The 16,792-nt window shown below is 42.8% G+C and overlaps 2 protein-coding genes across 4 annotated transcripts in view; both read right to left on the bottom strand.

The window, feature by feature from the left end:
- Positions 1-404: 404 nt before the first annotated feature.
- On the bottom strand, positions 405-8,097 carry LOC117643360. Its single transcript, XM_034382203.1, has 6 exons — positions 8,083-8,097; positions 5,865-5,913; positions 2,338-2,441; positions 2,115-2,240; positions 1,884-2,024; positions 405-1,796 (listed from the first exon to the last, which is right to left on the bottom strand). The coding sequence occupies exons 1-6, from the start codon at positions 8,095-8,097 to the stop codon at positions 1,287-1,289; spliced, it is 945 nt and encodes a 314-aa protein (XP_034238094.1). The 3' UTR covers positions 405-1,286.
- The window catches only part of LOC117643634, a 16,741-nt gene continuing 7,746 nt past the window's right edge, over positions 7,798-16,792 (bottom strand). For 2 of the 3 annotated variants that reach the window (XM_034382629.1, XM_034382630.1), the window contains 3 exons: positions 13,013-13,177; positions 8,598-8,762; positions 7,798-8,403 (listed from right to left, as the gene is read on the bottom strand). In XM_034382629.1, the coding sequence (XP_034238520.1) occupies positions 8,242-8,403; positions 8,598-8,762; positions 13,013-13,177 (492 nt within the window). In that variant the 3' untranslated portion in view covers positions 7,798-8,241. Of the gene's footprint in view, positions 8,404-8,597; positions 8,763-13,012; positions 13,178-13,350; positions 13,475-16,792 lie in introns of those variants that run through there. The other variant, XM_034382628.1, reaches the window with a different exon arrangement.

Raw genomic sequence — 16,792 nt, 5'->3', positions numbered from 1 at the left:
TCAAAAAACGATTAAATAGGCCCAAATTCAACAAAACCCACTCAATCTTCAAAAAAGGGGACCGACCGACTAAAATTTTTTATTCGCCCCATCGGTAGGTCTGGTCAAGACATTTCCGAAACTGTGCGGCAATCGGGTCTCCGTGACTGGCAACATCCTCAAAAAACGATTAAATAGGCCTAAATTTAACAAAACCCACTCAATCTTCAAAAAAGGGGACCGACCCAATAAAAATTTTTATTTGCCCCATCGGTAGGTCTGGTCGCGACATTTCCGAAACTGTGCCGCAATCGGGTCTCCGTCACTGGCAACATCCTCAAAAAACGATTAAATAGGCCTAAATTCAACAAAATCCACTCAATCTTAAAAAAAGGGACCGACCGATTAAAATATTTTATTCGCCCCATCGGTAGGTCTGGTCGTGACATTTCCGAAACTGTGCCGCAATCGGGTTCCCGTCACCGGCAACATCCTCAAAACGATGAAATAGGCCTAAATTGAACAAAATACAACCGTTTCCGAGCAGTAAAAGCCATGTAATATATTGCCGGAGAAATCAGAAATGACAGACGCAAAAGAGGCCCATTAGTTTGGCCTTCGGTCACATTGACCACAATGAATACAGATCTTATTCTTGTCAAAGCAGTCTTCAATATTTTCCGGACCTTGAATGCCGTTCACTGCCACAGTAGCCTATACAATACAAGCTATCTAATTGGGCAGTAATAGTACCTTAAAAATTAATGGTCAAAAGCAGTTAAATAGACCCTTCCAAAAAGCAGTACAGTTACTTCATTAGAAAATTTCCCTTTGGTCACCACGGACTTACTAAAAATACTTCGGTACGCGCCCCACACATGCGGGGGTCTGGGGGCGGAGCCCCCAGCGAGCAGCGCGAGTAATCATATAATCGTCGACTGGAAGTCAAAGTAATAAATTGGCATTCGTTGATAAATTCATAGGCTGTACTGGAGAGGGAATGTAAATGAAGGGCCAAGCAAGTTAGCATAGGATGCCACCGCATTCCCCTTTTATCATCAAGAGAAAGGATTTTCAGTTGAGACTCCCAAAACAATTTTTGTAAAGGTGTCATTTTATGCTGATTGAGTCTCAGAATAGAGGAAAGCTCATCCTTCAAAACTTCGTCAAGCCTGATCTGAAGGGAATCAACTCTTCTTTGCAATCTATTAGTACGCTTTTTTTTTTCAAGTATATACAGATTTCTGTATTTATCTTTTCTGGCTTTCAATCCTTCTCTGCTTAAATCTTTGTCTCGAAGCTTTCAGCTATCTTCTTTTTCTGCCTCCATTCTTTTTAATTCCCTTTTTAAATTTCTGCACTTGAGCTCGACAACCAAAACAGATTTCACTTTTTCCAGAAGATATCAGAAAGAGACATTCTGCATTTCTAAAGCATGGATCTTCCACTGATGAGCTATAGTCCAGAAATCCCCTTGATGTTTCCCATAGTTCGTCATGATCATGTACTCCTTTACAGACTTTAAATTGTCCAACCCTAGTCACCAGCTCACATAAATAATCTGACAGACTTCCAATGTTTGTTGCGTCTGGAGCTGTCTTACAATCAAAAACTTTGTTCTCATTTGGAATAGGCATCCCGTTTACAAACAGACCTACAGATTGATTTTTGTGGTCATAGTAAACACAGCTTTGGACTACCGCATTCCTTGAGGTGTTGAGTTTCACTATCCGCAGGAGACTATTATCCAGAACTTCTAATTGCAAATATTTAGGTAGTAACAATTTTAAATTCTCCAATAACTTGGAAATAAAGGCCTACAAAGAGAAAGAGAAATGATTAGGAAAATGTAACAAATATAATAAAATGTTCAAACTCAAGAAGAGTTTTAAAAAAATACTTACATCAGGTTCAATAGAAGGTTTATTTGGAAGCCCAGACTCAATGGGTTCTGAAGTCTGGGTGGAGTGGATTACAGGGGCATTGGAGTCTGATTCAGCCTGAGTTGCTTGAGGAGAGTGAGACAGAGATGAGAAAGATAACGCCTGAAAAACAAAAATTATGATAATAATTAAAACAGCATTTAAATGCTTACTTGCTAGCTAACAAAAAGATACCAAACAACAACTCCTTACATCAGGTTCAACAGAAGATTTAGTTAGAGGCCCAGAATCAATGGGTTGAGTGGGCTGGATCACGGGAGCATTGGAGTCTGATTCAGCCTGAGTTGCTCGAGAAAGGTGAGATGCAGATGAAAATACCTAAAAAAAATAACAATAATATTAAAAATAATAATAATTTTTTTAAGAGCATTGCAATGCTCACTTGCTAGTTAACAATAAGAATACAACTCCTTACATCAGGCTCAGCAGAAGCTGCATTTCTAGTCCCAACACTTATGGGTTCCAAAGTCTGGCTAGGCTGTATTGCAGAAACATTGGAGTTTGATTCAGCTGTCTGAGCTGTTCCAGAAAGGCGAGATGCAAAAGTAGGAGATAATGTCTACATACAAAACAAAACAAAAATAACTAGGGGTACGCGCCGTTTTGTGTGGGCGCGTAGTGTGGCTGAGCGATGCGAATTTGTGCACTTCGGACTGCAGCTTGTGGGCTCATATTGAGTGAAATATAGGTCTGGGGTATAAATGGGAGTGATTTTTGTTATCAGCACACAAAAAACTGTTGGGATCAACGTCAAACTCGATTCCAAAATTTTGGTCCAAAATTGGCCAAAATTCGGTAATGCGTGAGTCTGGGAAAAATTTGGAAGTCATTTTTGAGCTCAGCGCACCAAAAACTGCAGGAAACAATAAAAAACTTGATTTGAAAATTTTGGTCCAAAATGACCTAATTTGGGATGAAAATATAAGTCTGGAGTCGAAATGGAGGTGATTTTCGATATCAGCACACAAAAAACTGTTGGGACCAACATCAAACTCAATTCTAAAATTTTGGTCCAAATTTGGTCAAAATTGGGTAAAGCGTGAGTCTGGGAAAAATTTGGAAGTTATTTTTGAGTTCAGCTCATCAAACACTGCAGGAAACAATATAAAACTCGACCTGAAAATTTTGGTCCGAAATGACCTAATTTGAGATGAAAATATAAGTCTGGAGTAGAGATGGAAGTGGTTTTCATAATCAGCATTCAAAAAACTCCAAGAATCAATATGAGATTCGATTGAAAAATATTGATACAAAATTGATCAATAATAGGTAAAGAATGGGTCTGGGTTGGTCTTCATGGATCACCCTTTGTCGTCACCAATACCCTAATGCCACACCAATGAGATTCCTTCAGTCGAGTAACATTCCATTGCCAGCATTGAATCGCTTAATTAGCTACTCGTCTGCTTGACTCACTATTCGATACATCTTTTTCTTCAAACTAATGAATTCACAAATTTATTAGTTATATTTGAGAAGCCTTTTGTCATTCTTTCATTTAAAACCAGTGAATTAAACAATATAGACTGGAATATGTAATCATAGTTTTTATTAAGTGACTCAGTTTAGGGCAGGCTGATCTGAAGCATTCGACGGAGAACAAGTTTTGTCAAATTCAGTGAATCGTCTCATGAAGTCAAATGCAGAGGCCACTTGTTGCTCAATATGCCAACTTAATTTACCTTATTCATGCCTCGTGATATTTTATCTTTAGAGTAAAAGAATACAGTATAGTATTAACATTGGGCTTACATTCAGAAAGCCAGCTTTTAAATCATTACCAATACTTGGTTCCAATTGTCGGACACAAGCTTTGGTGAAGTGAAAGGAATCGTCCCATTAAAAGCAATTACCAAGTCACCCACCGCTCAAAACCTGAATCGTCTCATTGAACCCAATATCAGTTCATAATCTGTTAGCACTAAATATATGGATTATTTATTGCACAAAATACATCTATTTATGGATTCTTTTAATCAATAGATGTTAGTACTAGAATATTTATGTTAGCTTGGAGCATTGCAATAGAATGTCATTTCCCGAGACAAACCAAGACAACTAACATGTCTTCTAATTTCAACAGAAGTTATTCATGCATTTACCTTATTTTATTTACTATGAAATTTAAAAATTAGGATAGTGTCAGAGAAAATAAAATCAGTAGATGCACACAAAGGCAAAGAAAACATTCTATTTACAATCCACAGCTACACTCAGTGCACTGACCTGTTCCCCTGTGACGGGGGAGGGGGAAGAAAGGTCATATGGAAGATAGGTCTGCGCAACCGAGATGCATGCTGGGAGACCCGGAATGATTGAAACCCTTCCGGGGTGTCAACAGAGGAAAATACGGAAACTAAATGTGAGAATAGTTTACGTGTTTCGTTCCCCTCTTCCCCCTAAGGTCATATGGAGCGCCGCGCGGCCGCCCCACACACTGTCAGAAAAAAAGTCCGTAAATTTACGGAGAAAGTTACTCTAATTTTGGGAATGGAGGCTCCGTAAATTTTCCATATTTTTACGGAGATTTTCCATATTTTACGGAGTTTTTCCGTATTTTTACGGAGATGAACCGCATTTTTGCAGAAATAAACGCATTTTAACGGTTTACTTCCCTCCTTCCACCTTCGATGTTAATGCAAACAGTGTCCTTTTAGGCGAAAGTGATATTCTCCAAAACTGTTTGAAGATCCACTTGACCACATGCCATTAGGATCGGATAAATGGACGGAAACCCAAAGGCGAGGTTGCTTTAGGGAAGGCGTACTCTTGGAACACCTAATCAGTTGGTCACCCAACCCATCGATAACGTGAATTAGTCTGTTCTTTTTGATAAGTAAGGCTTCTATTTCATTTATATACATAACTTCCATATTTTTACGGAGAAAATCCATAATTAAAAAAATTGAGATCTCCGTTAAAAAAAATGGACAGTCTCCGTTAAATTTCCGTATTTTTACGGAGTTTTCTGACAGTGCAGTGGTTTAAAATGCTGTTTTAGGGGGAATAAGTCGATTTTTCAAAACCGTTTTGGAGGCATGCTGGGGGGTGGAAACGGACTATAATACTCCAATATAACGTAAAATAACGTTCATAGATTTTTAAATTGAGCCGCGAGCCACGGGGAAAGGTTTGATTCTAGTATTTTGTATTTTAGGCAATTTCACCTAATTTTCTTCAATTTTTCCGACCGCCATTTTTTCGTGTAGGGCGATGCTATTGGTAAGCTAGCGTCTTTTTCTCTTAGTTTCATCACTAGACAAAGGAAAGCAGCATATAGCACAACATTCCGTTAACGCTTGGGCCCACGGTTGCGGTTTTTTGCTATAAATGCGTTCAAAACCTTTAAAAACTTACTTTTTGAGTTTTGGTCATCTATGTGAGCGTATGTAGCTGAGTTATTGGTGCGAGGCGCTTCCCTTACATGTATATTAACATGCCCTGGCGATAACTTTTCCGCATACGTCCGCAACACGAAACGCAAGGGGACCAACACCACAAAAACGTGCCAAATTGATTGGTTTTGGGGTTAATCGCTTCTGGTGTGCACCGTTCAAAATGAAAAAAACATTAGTGCGATTGTTTTTCTTTTCAAATATGTTGTTTTTCTTAGTAACAAAATGGTTTAATGCGGCTCAGAAGTTGAAACTAAGTATTTTGAGCATTTTTTAGTTTTGCACTTTTTGTCAATTCTGTCATTTTTCTACTAATTCAGCTATTTTTCTCATTATTTTAGGATTTTAATTCCAATTTTTATCGGACCACCTTTTCCTTTGAACTGGTCTTTGCCTATTGCCTACAGATGATTCAGTTCAATTCTGGTAGCATTTGGTCGCACGGGACGCATGCTAGGACTTATTCCCCCGAAAATCGCATTTTAAACCACTGTGCGCCCGGAGCCGTGCGCAGGTCCGAACGTGTTTCGGCCGATTTGAATTTTACCTGCCGCCGCGCGAGTTCCGTCAGAACAGGAAGCCTTCCCTGTGCTACGCTACGCCACGCCGTGGCCTGCACCGCCGCGCCATGAGACTAGGGCTTGGCCGCGCCGTGCCCGTTGGCCCCCTCTGCGCTGTAGCGGGGAGGGATTGTCAATGCTGCGCGCAGGCCGTCGCGCGCGAGGAGGGGGTGCCATTGTCGAATTCCGCGCAGGCTGCGCCGCAGCGACAGACTCATCAGCCCGCCCCGGCAGCCAGCCCCTATTATATTGTTAGGATACGCACTTGGTTTTTGGACTCTCGAGTAAAAGCTAGCTGACACCTTTATGTGTCTTGTAGTTGTAGTTTTAGGTATGTTTTTGTAAAGGTATCATCTGCTAAAAATAGGGGGAGGGCCTATGCATTTGCCTTTGTGTCTGTGTGTTGTTGTTGTTGGCGTCTGTGTACAAGGAAGGAGTTGAGCTAGAGTAACCAGATTTGGAGGGTACTTCAGGAGTACCGTCCAAACAAATAATCCGGTGGTGCAAATCCCGTCCGGGTCGCACAAGGGCTGCTGCAGGTGCATCATGGTTTACATGAGCGGGAGGGGGATTTCCGCCATTATTGGTGCTAGCAGGGCACATAGGGGTGTTTTTGGAATCGGGGCGACGAGACAAGATGAATGGACCTGGTCCCGACCCCATCGGCCGCTTTTACAAGTTGGCCAGATCAGGATCTTCATAAAAGGGGGTCGACCGACTAAAAAACTTATTGCAGATTTCGATTGGTCTCAGCAAGATCTTTTCAACGAGGGGTCAGAAAAGGGGTCCAGGAGCCCGACTTCGTCTATTAGTCACATCAGGATCTTGAAAAGGGGGTCGACCGACTGAAAATTTTCACTTTTGGATAGGTTTTGGATAGGTCTTGGCAAGACCTCTTCAACGAGGGGTCGGAAGGGGGGGCCAGGAGCCCGCCTTCATGAGTTATGGGAAAAAGTGCGACGGACTTGTTTTGCGCTCCTGCTGTGCCTCTATTGCAAGGAGTTGCAGTAGCATGGCAAATATGGGTATTTTCGGAATGAGGGCGAAGAGACAAATGAAATGGGCATATTCTAAGGACAGTTGGAGTAAAAAGTGTAAGGACTATTGCATATTGTGAATAGAAGGGCGGGCCTAAGTCACGATGGTACATCGATAACTTTGCTTTACCCGCTCACGGTGTGTGTGATGCGAGCGGGCCGAAGGCCCGGGCCTTCGACTGGCCAAGTTGGGTCTGATGCGAGGGCCGAAGGCCCGAGAAAAGGCCGCCGGCAGGCCAAGCTGGGCCCGCCCTTCCGTCGAACCGAGTTGCCGGCGCCGCGAAGCGGAGCTGGCAACTCGGTTCGACGGAAGGGCGGGCCCTAGCTTGTTTGAGGATGTAGCCAGTGACGGAGACCCGATTGCGGCACAGTTTCGGAAATGTCTCGACCAGACCTACCGATGAGGCGAATAAAATTTTTTAGTCGGTCGGTCCCCTTTTTTGAAGATTGAGTAGATTTTGATGAATTTAGGCCTATTTAATCGTTTTGAGGATGATGCCGGTGACGGGGACCCGATTGCGGCACAGTTTCAGAAATGTCTCGACCAGACCTACCGATGGGGCGAATAAAAATTTTTAGTCGGTCGGTCCCCTTTTTTGAAGGGGACTATATAGGGGGGCTATATAGGTTCTTGATTGATTGATGATTTTGAGGACGTTGCCGGTGACGGGGACCCGATTGCGGCACAGTTTCGGAAATGTCTCGACCAGACCTACCGATAGGGCGAATAAAAATTTTCAGTCGGTCGGTCCCTTTTTTGAAGATTGAGTGGAGTTTGTTGAAATTAGGCCTATTTAATCGTTTTGAGGATGTTGCCGGTGACGGGGACCCGATTGCGGCACAGTCTCGGAAATGTCTCGACCAGACCTACCGATAGGGCGAATAAAAATTTTCAGTCGGTCGGTCCCCTTTTTTGAAGATTGAGTGGGTTTGCTCGGAAGCGGTGAGGAATTTGGTCCCCTTTCTTGAAGATTAAGTAGGTTTGCTCGGGAACGGTGAGGAATTTTGAACTTTTGGGATATTTCCCAATTTTCGCATAAAATTTGGAATCGAATGGAAAAAACCGCAAGTCTCTACGACCTCTCCTTGACCCTAAACATTTCTATGAGTGAGTGAGTGAGTCAGTGAGTCAGTCGGATTGGAGCTATATAGGTTCTTGATATAGTGCCCATGTAATTTCCATTTTGCAAGGGGAATACGGGGCTGTGTTGTACAGATTCCGTGGCTTGTAAGCAGAATGGGCTCGCCACCTGTCGGTTTATGGGATTCGGGGCTCGAATTTTGCCATTTCAATTTACTGTGCGCGCTTCCTAGGACGAGCGTTCTGTCACGACATCTTGGGGACGATGTGGCACTCTGCCGCGAGACAGGACATGGCTGGCTTGCCGGGCGGCCCCATGGTCAGTCGGAAGCGGTAATTCCCGTACGGCATGACCGGGAAGCTGGGGAAGAACCAGGCGATGGGCTCGTCGTGGAGCTCGTAAAGTTTCTGCACCAAGAAAGCACGATTTAGTTGAGGAGACTGCATATTTCAAACGGACCGTAGGACGACGGCTAAAAGTCGAGACGCGTTTTGAGCTCCAGTCCTTAAACAGGACTTGAACCGAACGTGTGACTCCACGACTCCACCAGTGGTTGGGGTCGCACGTTCGGTTCCGGTCCCATTAAGCGACTCTCGCTAACCGGCGGTATTCGGCACACTTTTTCGTTTCTCGGCAGTTTCAGGACAACGTTCCAGAATTCCGGGATTTGTTTCTTGACCGATGTGCAGGCCATGTTTGGAAACTTAAAGACGAAAGCGTTTTCCTTCCACATGTTGTTCGCTCGTACGTCCAGTACAACATTCACCTGCATTCAAGGAAACACTGCCAATTTATTTCTGATAAAAATATTGACAGACAAAAGACAAGTTTCGAGTCACTAAATGTTACTCGATATACAATAATACTTAGAAATTTGTTCATATGCCACGAATAAAAAGTCCATCCCAGTCCCAAAAAACCATGGGGCATCCCATGAGCCATGGCGGTGCATGGGATGCCATGGGCCGATTCTTTCCATGGGAACGATTCCCCGTGATTTTTGGAACAACTTCTCATGGTGTCTAGCGACCCATGGGGAAAGGTACCATGGAGTGTGAGTCATGGAAAGCACTTCCTTGCCTTGGCAGAGTCTCTTGTGAGTACAACATGATGAGATCAGTGCCTGATCTGGATTTAATAATTTCACATGTGAACTGCCACCCCCTAAGCTTTTGACGCTACATCCGATTTTGCAATCATATTTTGTCTGGAGGGCCCCGTTGACATGATATGACCTATAATTGGAAATTAGGCGGAGACTTCAACGCACGAGCAGGACTGCCTTCCCATGGGAAGTCTGAACCCATGGAAAAGTTCACATCATGGGGGAGGTCCTCCCATGGTGCTAGGCCTGCACCATGGGAAACGATCTCCATTTTGCATGGCATGCCGCTTGTCCATGGTGCTGAACCGCAGTCTCATGGGATTTCAGTGCCCTGTCATGGGATTTGTGTCATGGGATCCCATGCAATCCATGGTTTTTTGGGACTGGGATGGTATATGTACAATTCCATAGACAATATTGTTAGTACATTACTAACAAATTTGTTGATAAAATTGTTGATAAATTTGTTGATAAAAATTTACCAGAATAACCACTGACAAAATTTTTGTCTTTACAAAACGACATTTTTAATGCAAATTTTTTTCAGCGACAACATTTATTTTGGAACGGATAGCTTGTTGGACCCTTTTAGTCAGCGACAAGTTTTGCAAGTCCAAAAAAATATTTAATGTCGCGACAATTTTGATCATGTACATAGAATTTTATTTGTATTTGACTTTATTTATTGGCGAGCGATAGCGAGCCCTTGCCGTGTTTGGGCGCTCCGAAAAGTGACTGGTCGTGCGTCTGTCTGTCTGTCTGTAGCGTACACGCTCACGTTTCTCAGCAACTACAACACTAATAGTTACCAAATTTTGCACCGAACATCCCCTAAAGGCCCCACAGGGGGAGTTTTTTTTATATTCACGATTACTACCGTTTGAAATATTAAAAACATCTTTTTGAATTGGTTCTTAGCGTGGTTAGGTTGGCAGCATATATAGCAATTTTCATACTTGCGGCCGCGGCTCTCAAATACGGGACTGGCAAAACATTGGCAAATAAAAAAAAATAGAGAGGAAAAGGGCTTAGAAGTGAGTTCGGTCTTATTTTTTCGATATTCTAGAAGAAGTGAGTTCGGTCTTAGTTTTTCGATATTCTAGAATGATTGAAACCCCTCCGGAGTGTCAACACAGTGAAATACGGAAAATGAAAGTGACAATTATTACGCGTTTCGTCCGTCCGCCCCCTCCCCTCCCCCGCCACAGGGGAAATGTTTTAGTCAGTGGAGTGTGTTTGATCGTTTGATAATTGCAAGAATGTTTTGGTTTTTTAAGTTTTGAGAGTGTATTTCCAGTTTTATTCTCAGACATTATACTTTTTAGTTGTTTGCTTTGCTAAATAACAGTTAGAAAATAGATCAATGCAATCTAAAAGTACAAACCAGACACTAATTTCCCAAAATAAATAGTCTTTGCTGACTCTTGGCACTGACTCTGGGGAAAGCTTCATTGCAATGCTGTAAGTTTACTATAGTACAAACCCTTAAAGATAACTATATGGTGAGTGAGAGTAGCGCATACATGGTTTGACATTGACATCTGATTCAATGAGACGATTCAGTGACTTGGTCTTTGATTTCATGAGACGATTCTTTTAACTTCATCATACATTGTCTGCGACAACTGGTAATTTGTGTCAGTCATGGTTTGAGTTGGCTTCTTTTTAATTTATTCAGAATGTTAGGTAAATACTTATGCTATACTGTTTTAAAGATTAAATATCACATCATGACTATCATTATGAATAAGATTAACTTGCGTTTAGCAAAAAGTGGGCTCGACATTGAAATTTAATGGAACGATTATTGGATCTGAAGAAGGTCTTCTCCGTAAAGTAGTTGCAATCAGCCCGCCTGTAAATGTTCTCTTTTAATGAATTGAGATAAATCAATGAAGTTTCATCCACTAGTTTAAAATAAAAGGGAGATAAAAGGCTTTTTAGGTATTACTTATAACATTGTGTATTCATAAGTTCAATAACAAGGAGATATCGAATGGTAATTGAAGCATTGTGAATCGTATAAGTAATTCAATGCTGGCTGTTGAATGTTACTCGACTGAGTAACAGTGTTAGGGTTCATGTTACGACACAATGAACAGGAAACACACTTAGAAAATTTCGAAAATAACTTCCAATTTCATCCCAGACCATTACTTTTCCCAAAATTTTCCAATTTCTGAAAAAAATTTTTAAGTCGAGTTCTACATAGTTTCCTGCAGTTTTGGGGGTGCTGATCACGAAAATGACTTCCAATTTCATCCAGACCTTTACTTTTCCAAATATTTTCCAAATTTTGGACCAAAATTTTTGAGTCGAGTTATACATAGTTTCCTGCAGTTTTTGGTGTGCTGATCACGAAAATGACTTCCAATTTCATCTCAGACCTTTTCTTTTCCAAATATTACCAATTTTGGACCAAAATTTTTTAGTCGAGTTTTACATAGTTTCCTGCAGTTTTTGGTGTGCTGATCACGAAAATGACTTCCAATTTCATCTCAGACCTTTACTTTTCCAAATATTTACCAATTTTGGACCAAAATTTTGAGTCGAGTTTTACATAGTTTCCTGCAGTTTTTGGTGGCTGATCACGAAAATGACTTCAAATTTCATCTCAGACCTTTTCTTTTCCAAATATTTACCAATTTTGGACCAAAATTTTTGAGTCGAGTTTTACATAGTTTCCTGCAGTTTTTGGTGTGCTAATCACGAAAATGACTTCCAATTTCATCCCAGACCTTTCCTTTTCCAAAAATTTCCCAAATTTTGTGACCAAAATTACAAAGTTGAGTTTCCCATTGTTTCCTGCAGTTTTCAGTAAGATAATCACGAAAATGACATAAATTTCCCGGGCCCTTTTCGTGACGGAAGACACTGTATTGGCCTTTTTCTCCACATATTCTTCGCCATCTCCTATAAGAATGTGTTCAGACGCATCGCTCGCCTACTACGCGCCCAAACTAAACGGCGCGTACCCCTAGTTAGTTACTACTGACTCCGTTTCTTTCTTACTATTGACAAAATCTCTTAGTAGGCACTAACAAATTAGTCCCAGAAGGCCTCCATACTTCTTGTAAATAACTAGTGACAGATTTGTTAGTAAGGCTAACATGCAAAATGTCAATACGTTACACATAGATTTTTATCAGTGAGATACCTAAAAAATTATTCATAAATTACATAGAAATAATTTTTAAATAAAAGTACAGACAAAAATGTCAGTATGGCTCTGAGAGTGTGTGATCTTGTTCACGGTGTTCACTGTGATCTGGTCTACAGTAAACACTGTGAGTTTGACGCCGCTGAGCAAGAAAGTACTGCAAATCAGGCTCCAATTCACGGCGTTTACTGTGGCCAGATCACAGTGAACACTGAAACCGAGATCACAATGAACGCCGTGAACTAGTTCACAGCAAACGCCGTGAATTGCGTAACAGCATACATTGGTAATAAATTAACGGCGTTGACAGGACATTTTTCGTGGAGTGAAAGGGGAGGGGGTTTCTTACCCTTTTGCCTCCTTTACAGGGGCGAAGCATGACTTAGCCTGCATTTTAGGTAGGATCTAGGTGCCATGCGGGGGGCAAAAGCCCCCCCCCCTCCTTGGATTCATGCATGCACACTACAAACTAACTGTCCACTAAGCACACACAAATGCATTATGGCAAGTACACACTTACAAATGCATGCTGCGCAAGTACACTTTCACAAACGCCTATGCTAGGCATGGAGTTATACGGCGCCATGCATGCGTTTGTAAGTGTGTACTTGCCAAGCATGCATTTGTAAGAGTGTCCTAAGTAGACAGTTAGGTTTTTAGTGTAAAGGTTAGGAGTCCTGCATAACTGAGTTAATGTTTGCTCCCAACTTCGGACCAAATTGCAGCAAGCCCGTTGTCAAATGGCACTCACCCAACTTGCGTCCGTCAAGCTGTGCACTGTGGCATTAAACCAGCCAGTTAAACGTTGTAGTTCATTCGGCTTGGCAGGATTCCAGTGGCTGACCCTAAAGTTCCAGTCCCATAAACTTTCACTATCACACATGTAGAACGTGTCTGCGTAGACAATGTACTTTCCCTGAAAAGTCGAATCGAAATTATAGAGTTACGAAAGCAAAGTTGTAGAGAGTGGGGCTCCTAGTGACAAGCACATGACACACGAGTCCCTCAACGCCGAATTTCGGCCGGTCGTTGCTGTTTTTGTAAATCCAACATTGTGTCTGCGCTTTAACTAAACGCGTTTCTTCTTACCGCATATGAGTTAATTGCCTTTCCCGCTTTGCCGTTGGCGATGTGCGGTCCGAAAACAAATAAGAGAAACACACCCAGGACGATGCTCTTGCAGCCATCACGGACTCGTCTCTGCGACATCGCTGCCCTGGAACCAGAGCCATCAACTTCGAATCGAATCCATCGGCACGGTGTTTGAAAATGCCCTGAATTTTCAGACCCGACTCGTAGAGTACTTATGAGAAGAGCTAGACCAGAAGTTGAAAAGAAGTCAGGAAGGACAAAACCGAGGCTAGGAGTGAGAGTCTGTTAAAATAAATTTAAAAATCCCGGGGGTACGTTTGGAAGGTCAGGGAATATTGCCGGAGACCGTGTTTCGCAGAGTGTTCGTTTCTAACGAGGGCTTACGTGAGGATTGGAGGGCCCTCCCGAAAATGCACTTCAAATCCAAGTGTGAGACGACAGTCTCGCACCATTTAGCGAGAACCAATACGTCTCACGCTTACGAGTGTGAACCACGTGTGCCTTACCCCTTGGTGTGAGATACAGTTTTTCTCAAACCCTCAGGGAACCATGGGCAGGCAAAGGTGGGCCAAACCGTTTCTCACCCATTTGGCCCACGCTAAATTGTGCGTGAGACAATCCTTTGTCACGCCCATGCGCACTAAGTAAAGGACCTTTGATGAAAATGGCGGGAATTGTCATAAATTCGTTATCAATTTGTCCTCATTTTAAAGTTATAGGAATTTCGTGTTGTATTTGTTGACAACAAATTCTCCTACACTGGTAAAACTAAAGCGTAGTATTACCCACTGTTTTCAAGCGTAGTCAGTTTACGCTTGAAATCAAGCGTAACAAGCTCATCCGCCAAGATTTCCCCTATCTAAATGCATGGGGGAATTTCTAGCCTATGCTTCATTTCAAGCGTAACGTCTTCAAGCGTAACTTTATGCTTGACTCAAGCATAGAGTTACGCTTTAGTTTTACCAGTGTAGTAGAGCCTTACTGTGGAGCAGTTGGGAATACTCTACAAACTCAAGTGTGTACATAGTACACTCCACCTGGAGTGTACATGCATGTACACTTCGACCTGGAGTGTACTTAGCATGTACACTTCAACCTGGAGTGTACTGGGCATGTCCACTCCAGGTTGGCGTGTAACTTCAGGTCCACTGTTGCCGGCTCCCTGCTGCAGGTATGAGCCACCTGGCATGTCCTTGGCAAGTACACGCCAACCTGGAGTGTACATGCCAAGTACACTCCAGGGTGAAGTGTACATGCTATGTACACTCCAGGTTGGTGTACATGCATGTATACTCCAGGTGGAGTGTACTATGTACACACTTGAGTTTGTACAGTACGACGCTGCCCGGCGGCTGGGGAATCCGTGCCACGTGACTCTCTGCAGAGGATACCAGCTCCTTCTGGCAAGTCCGGAATGCAAGTTCGGGCAACTCTTACGGTTATCTAATTGTACATACATGAATCTGGGTGAAACACGGGTAAACATCATTATATCCGATAAATAAATACAATGCCTTACGCATGGACTTGATTGGTAGACAATCTGTCAAAATTTTCTACCGAAATTATTATTGCGTGGAATAAATTACCAGAGAAATGATGCGAAAGGCACATTAGACGTACCAGGACAGAACCGTGCGCAGACAGCTGTGCTATCCAAATGGACAGCTGGATGATAACAATGAGCAACCTCCCAAAGCGGATGGCATTAACCCCAGCTGCCACTCATACGTCCACTAACATCGATGGCATCGGGAAGTGACGCGAAAGAGAGACAGAGGCATTTGCCACAACAACAAAGAAGCGCATGCTATGTCTATCACTGTCACTATTGCGTGTGGTGTATGCAGAAATTTAGTAAGATGGTGTGTCCCCCTCTATTTGAGATCACGATTACATTATTGTTACTAGCAAAAGAAGTTGTTATAAAACAAAAGTGTTGTTTCTGGATGGGTTCCACGTTCAGACAAAAAACAATACTTTTGTTTTTTAACAGCATTACTGTAGGTGATTCTGTTGTAATATTACAGGTTTGTGTCTTTACTTTAAAATGTGGGACAGACCGAGTCTCACTTGTCAGCGTGGGAAAAACGTGGCTCGCTTTTAAATGTCACACACATTGGAGTTCACGTAAAATAGTGTAAAGCTGTCTCCAACTTGAATTAGCAGTGTGAATGTCGGGGCCCGTACCCTAATTTTTACCCGCATTAAGGCAGAATGTATAGACCCCTACTTCGATTTTTTGGGGGCCCTTAAGAGTTTTGGCCCGTCCCGTTTCCTTTTTGTAAAAAAATGACGGAGGGACGGGCAATAGTATGACCCCTGCTGTGCGTGCGTCCGTCCGCCCGAGGACATCCCGTGGTCCGATCTTCACCAAATTGGTATGCAGCCTCCTTGGGTGATCCTAAGAACCGCCCGGTGGCAGCAAATCCGATCCGAGCCCCGGGGGCGCTGCTGCAGGTGCATCATGGTCTACATGGGGTCGAAGAGAATTTCGGCAACGGATACAGCTAGGAGGGGATCTAGGGGTATTTTTGGAATCGGGGCGACGAAACAAAACCAAAGGTGCCAGTTTCAAGCGAATCGGAGAGGTTTGGACCCGGGTTCAAAACCCAGTGGGGTATAGTTTGAAAATTCTTTCTATCCAAATTTTTGCATTGTTTCTGATGTTTTTGAGGGCGCTGATGACGAAAATAACATTTTTTTCGACCCCAGACTCAGGTTTAAACCCCGTCAGGGTTAAACAAAGGCGAAATTCGCACATTCCCCGATGAACGGGACGGGCCAAAGTTGCCGATGTATATCGCTACTTTTCCTTTTTTTTTGGGGGGGGGGGGGATTTTTGGGTCAAAAAACGCTAGGACGCTTTGTTTAGCGGGAAACCGGGATCGAATTGAGAGAAAAGGCTGGAAAATTGGTTAACAACCAATTTTCCACCCTTTTCTGTTAATGGAACCCCCCACTACACTGAAAAAAATTTTGGGCGTAACTTAGCGACGCATTTATCGCTAATTTTTTTAGCGACAAGATTTGGTGCGGAACGAATAGCTAGTTAAACCAAACTCGTACTGGAACTAAAGGATAATTTCACAACGACTTACTTGTTGGCTGAGCGATAGCGAAGCCTGTTACTCCAGCGCGGTTGAAAAGTTTTGTCTGTCTGTCTGTCTGTGTGTGTGTACACTACTCCTCCTGAACGGCTCGGCCGATTTGGCTGAGGTTTTGCAGGGTTATTAGGTATGTTCTTGGCTCGGCACACGCGAAATTTCACCATCCTAGCTCAACTGGTTCAGTTTTTTTAGCCGAAAAAACATAAAAAAAAGGCGAAAAATCCGAGTTTTCCGCAGGCAGATCACTTCTGTCTCCAAGAGAGGGGGGCTGGGGGGGGGAGCCCCCCAGCCTCAACAAGTTAAAAAGTTCCAAGAGGCAAGATCGAGTT

This window comes from Thrips palmi, unplaced genomic scaffold (assembly GCF_012932325.1).
Source record: "Thrips palmi isolate BJ-2018 unplaced genomic scaffold, TpBJ-2018v1 HiC_scaffold_17, whole genome shotgun sequence".
NCBI classification, from domain to species: Eukaryota; Metazoa; Arthropoda; class Insecta; order Thysanoptera; family Thripidae; genus Thrips; species Thrips palmi.
This window is presented reverse-complemented; position numbering and strand designations above follow the sequence as displayed.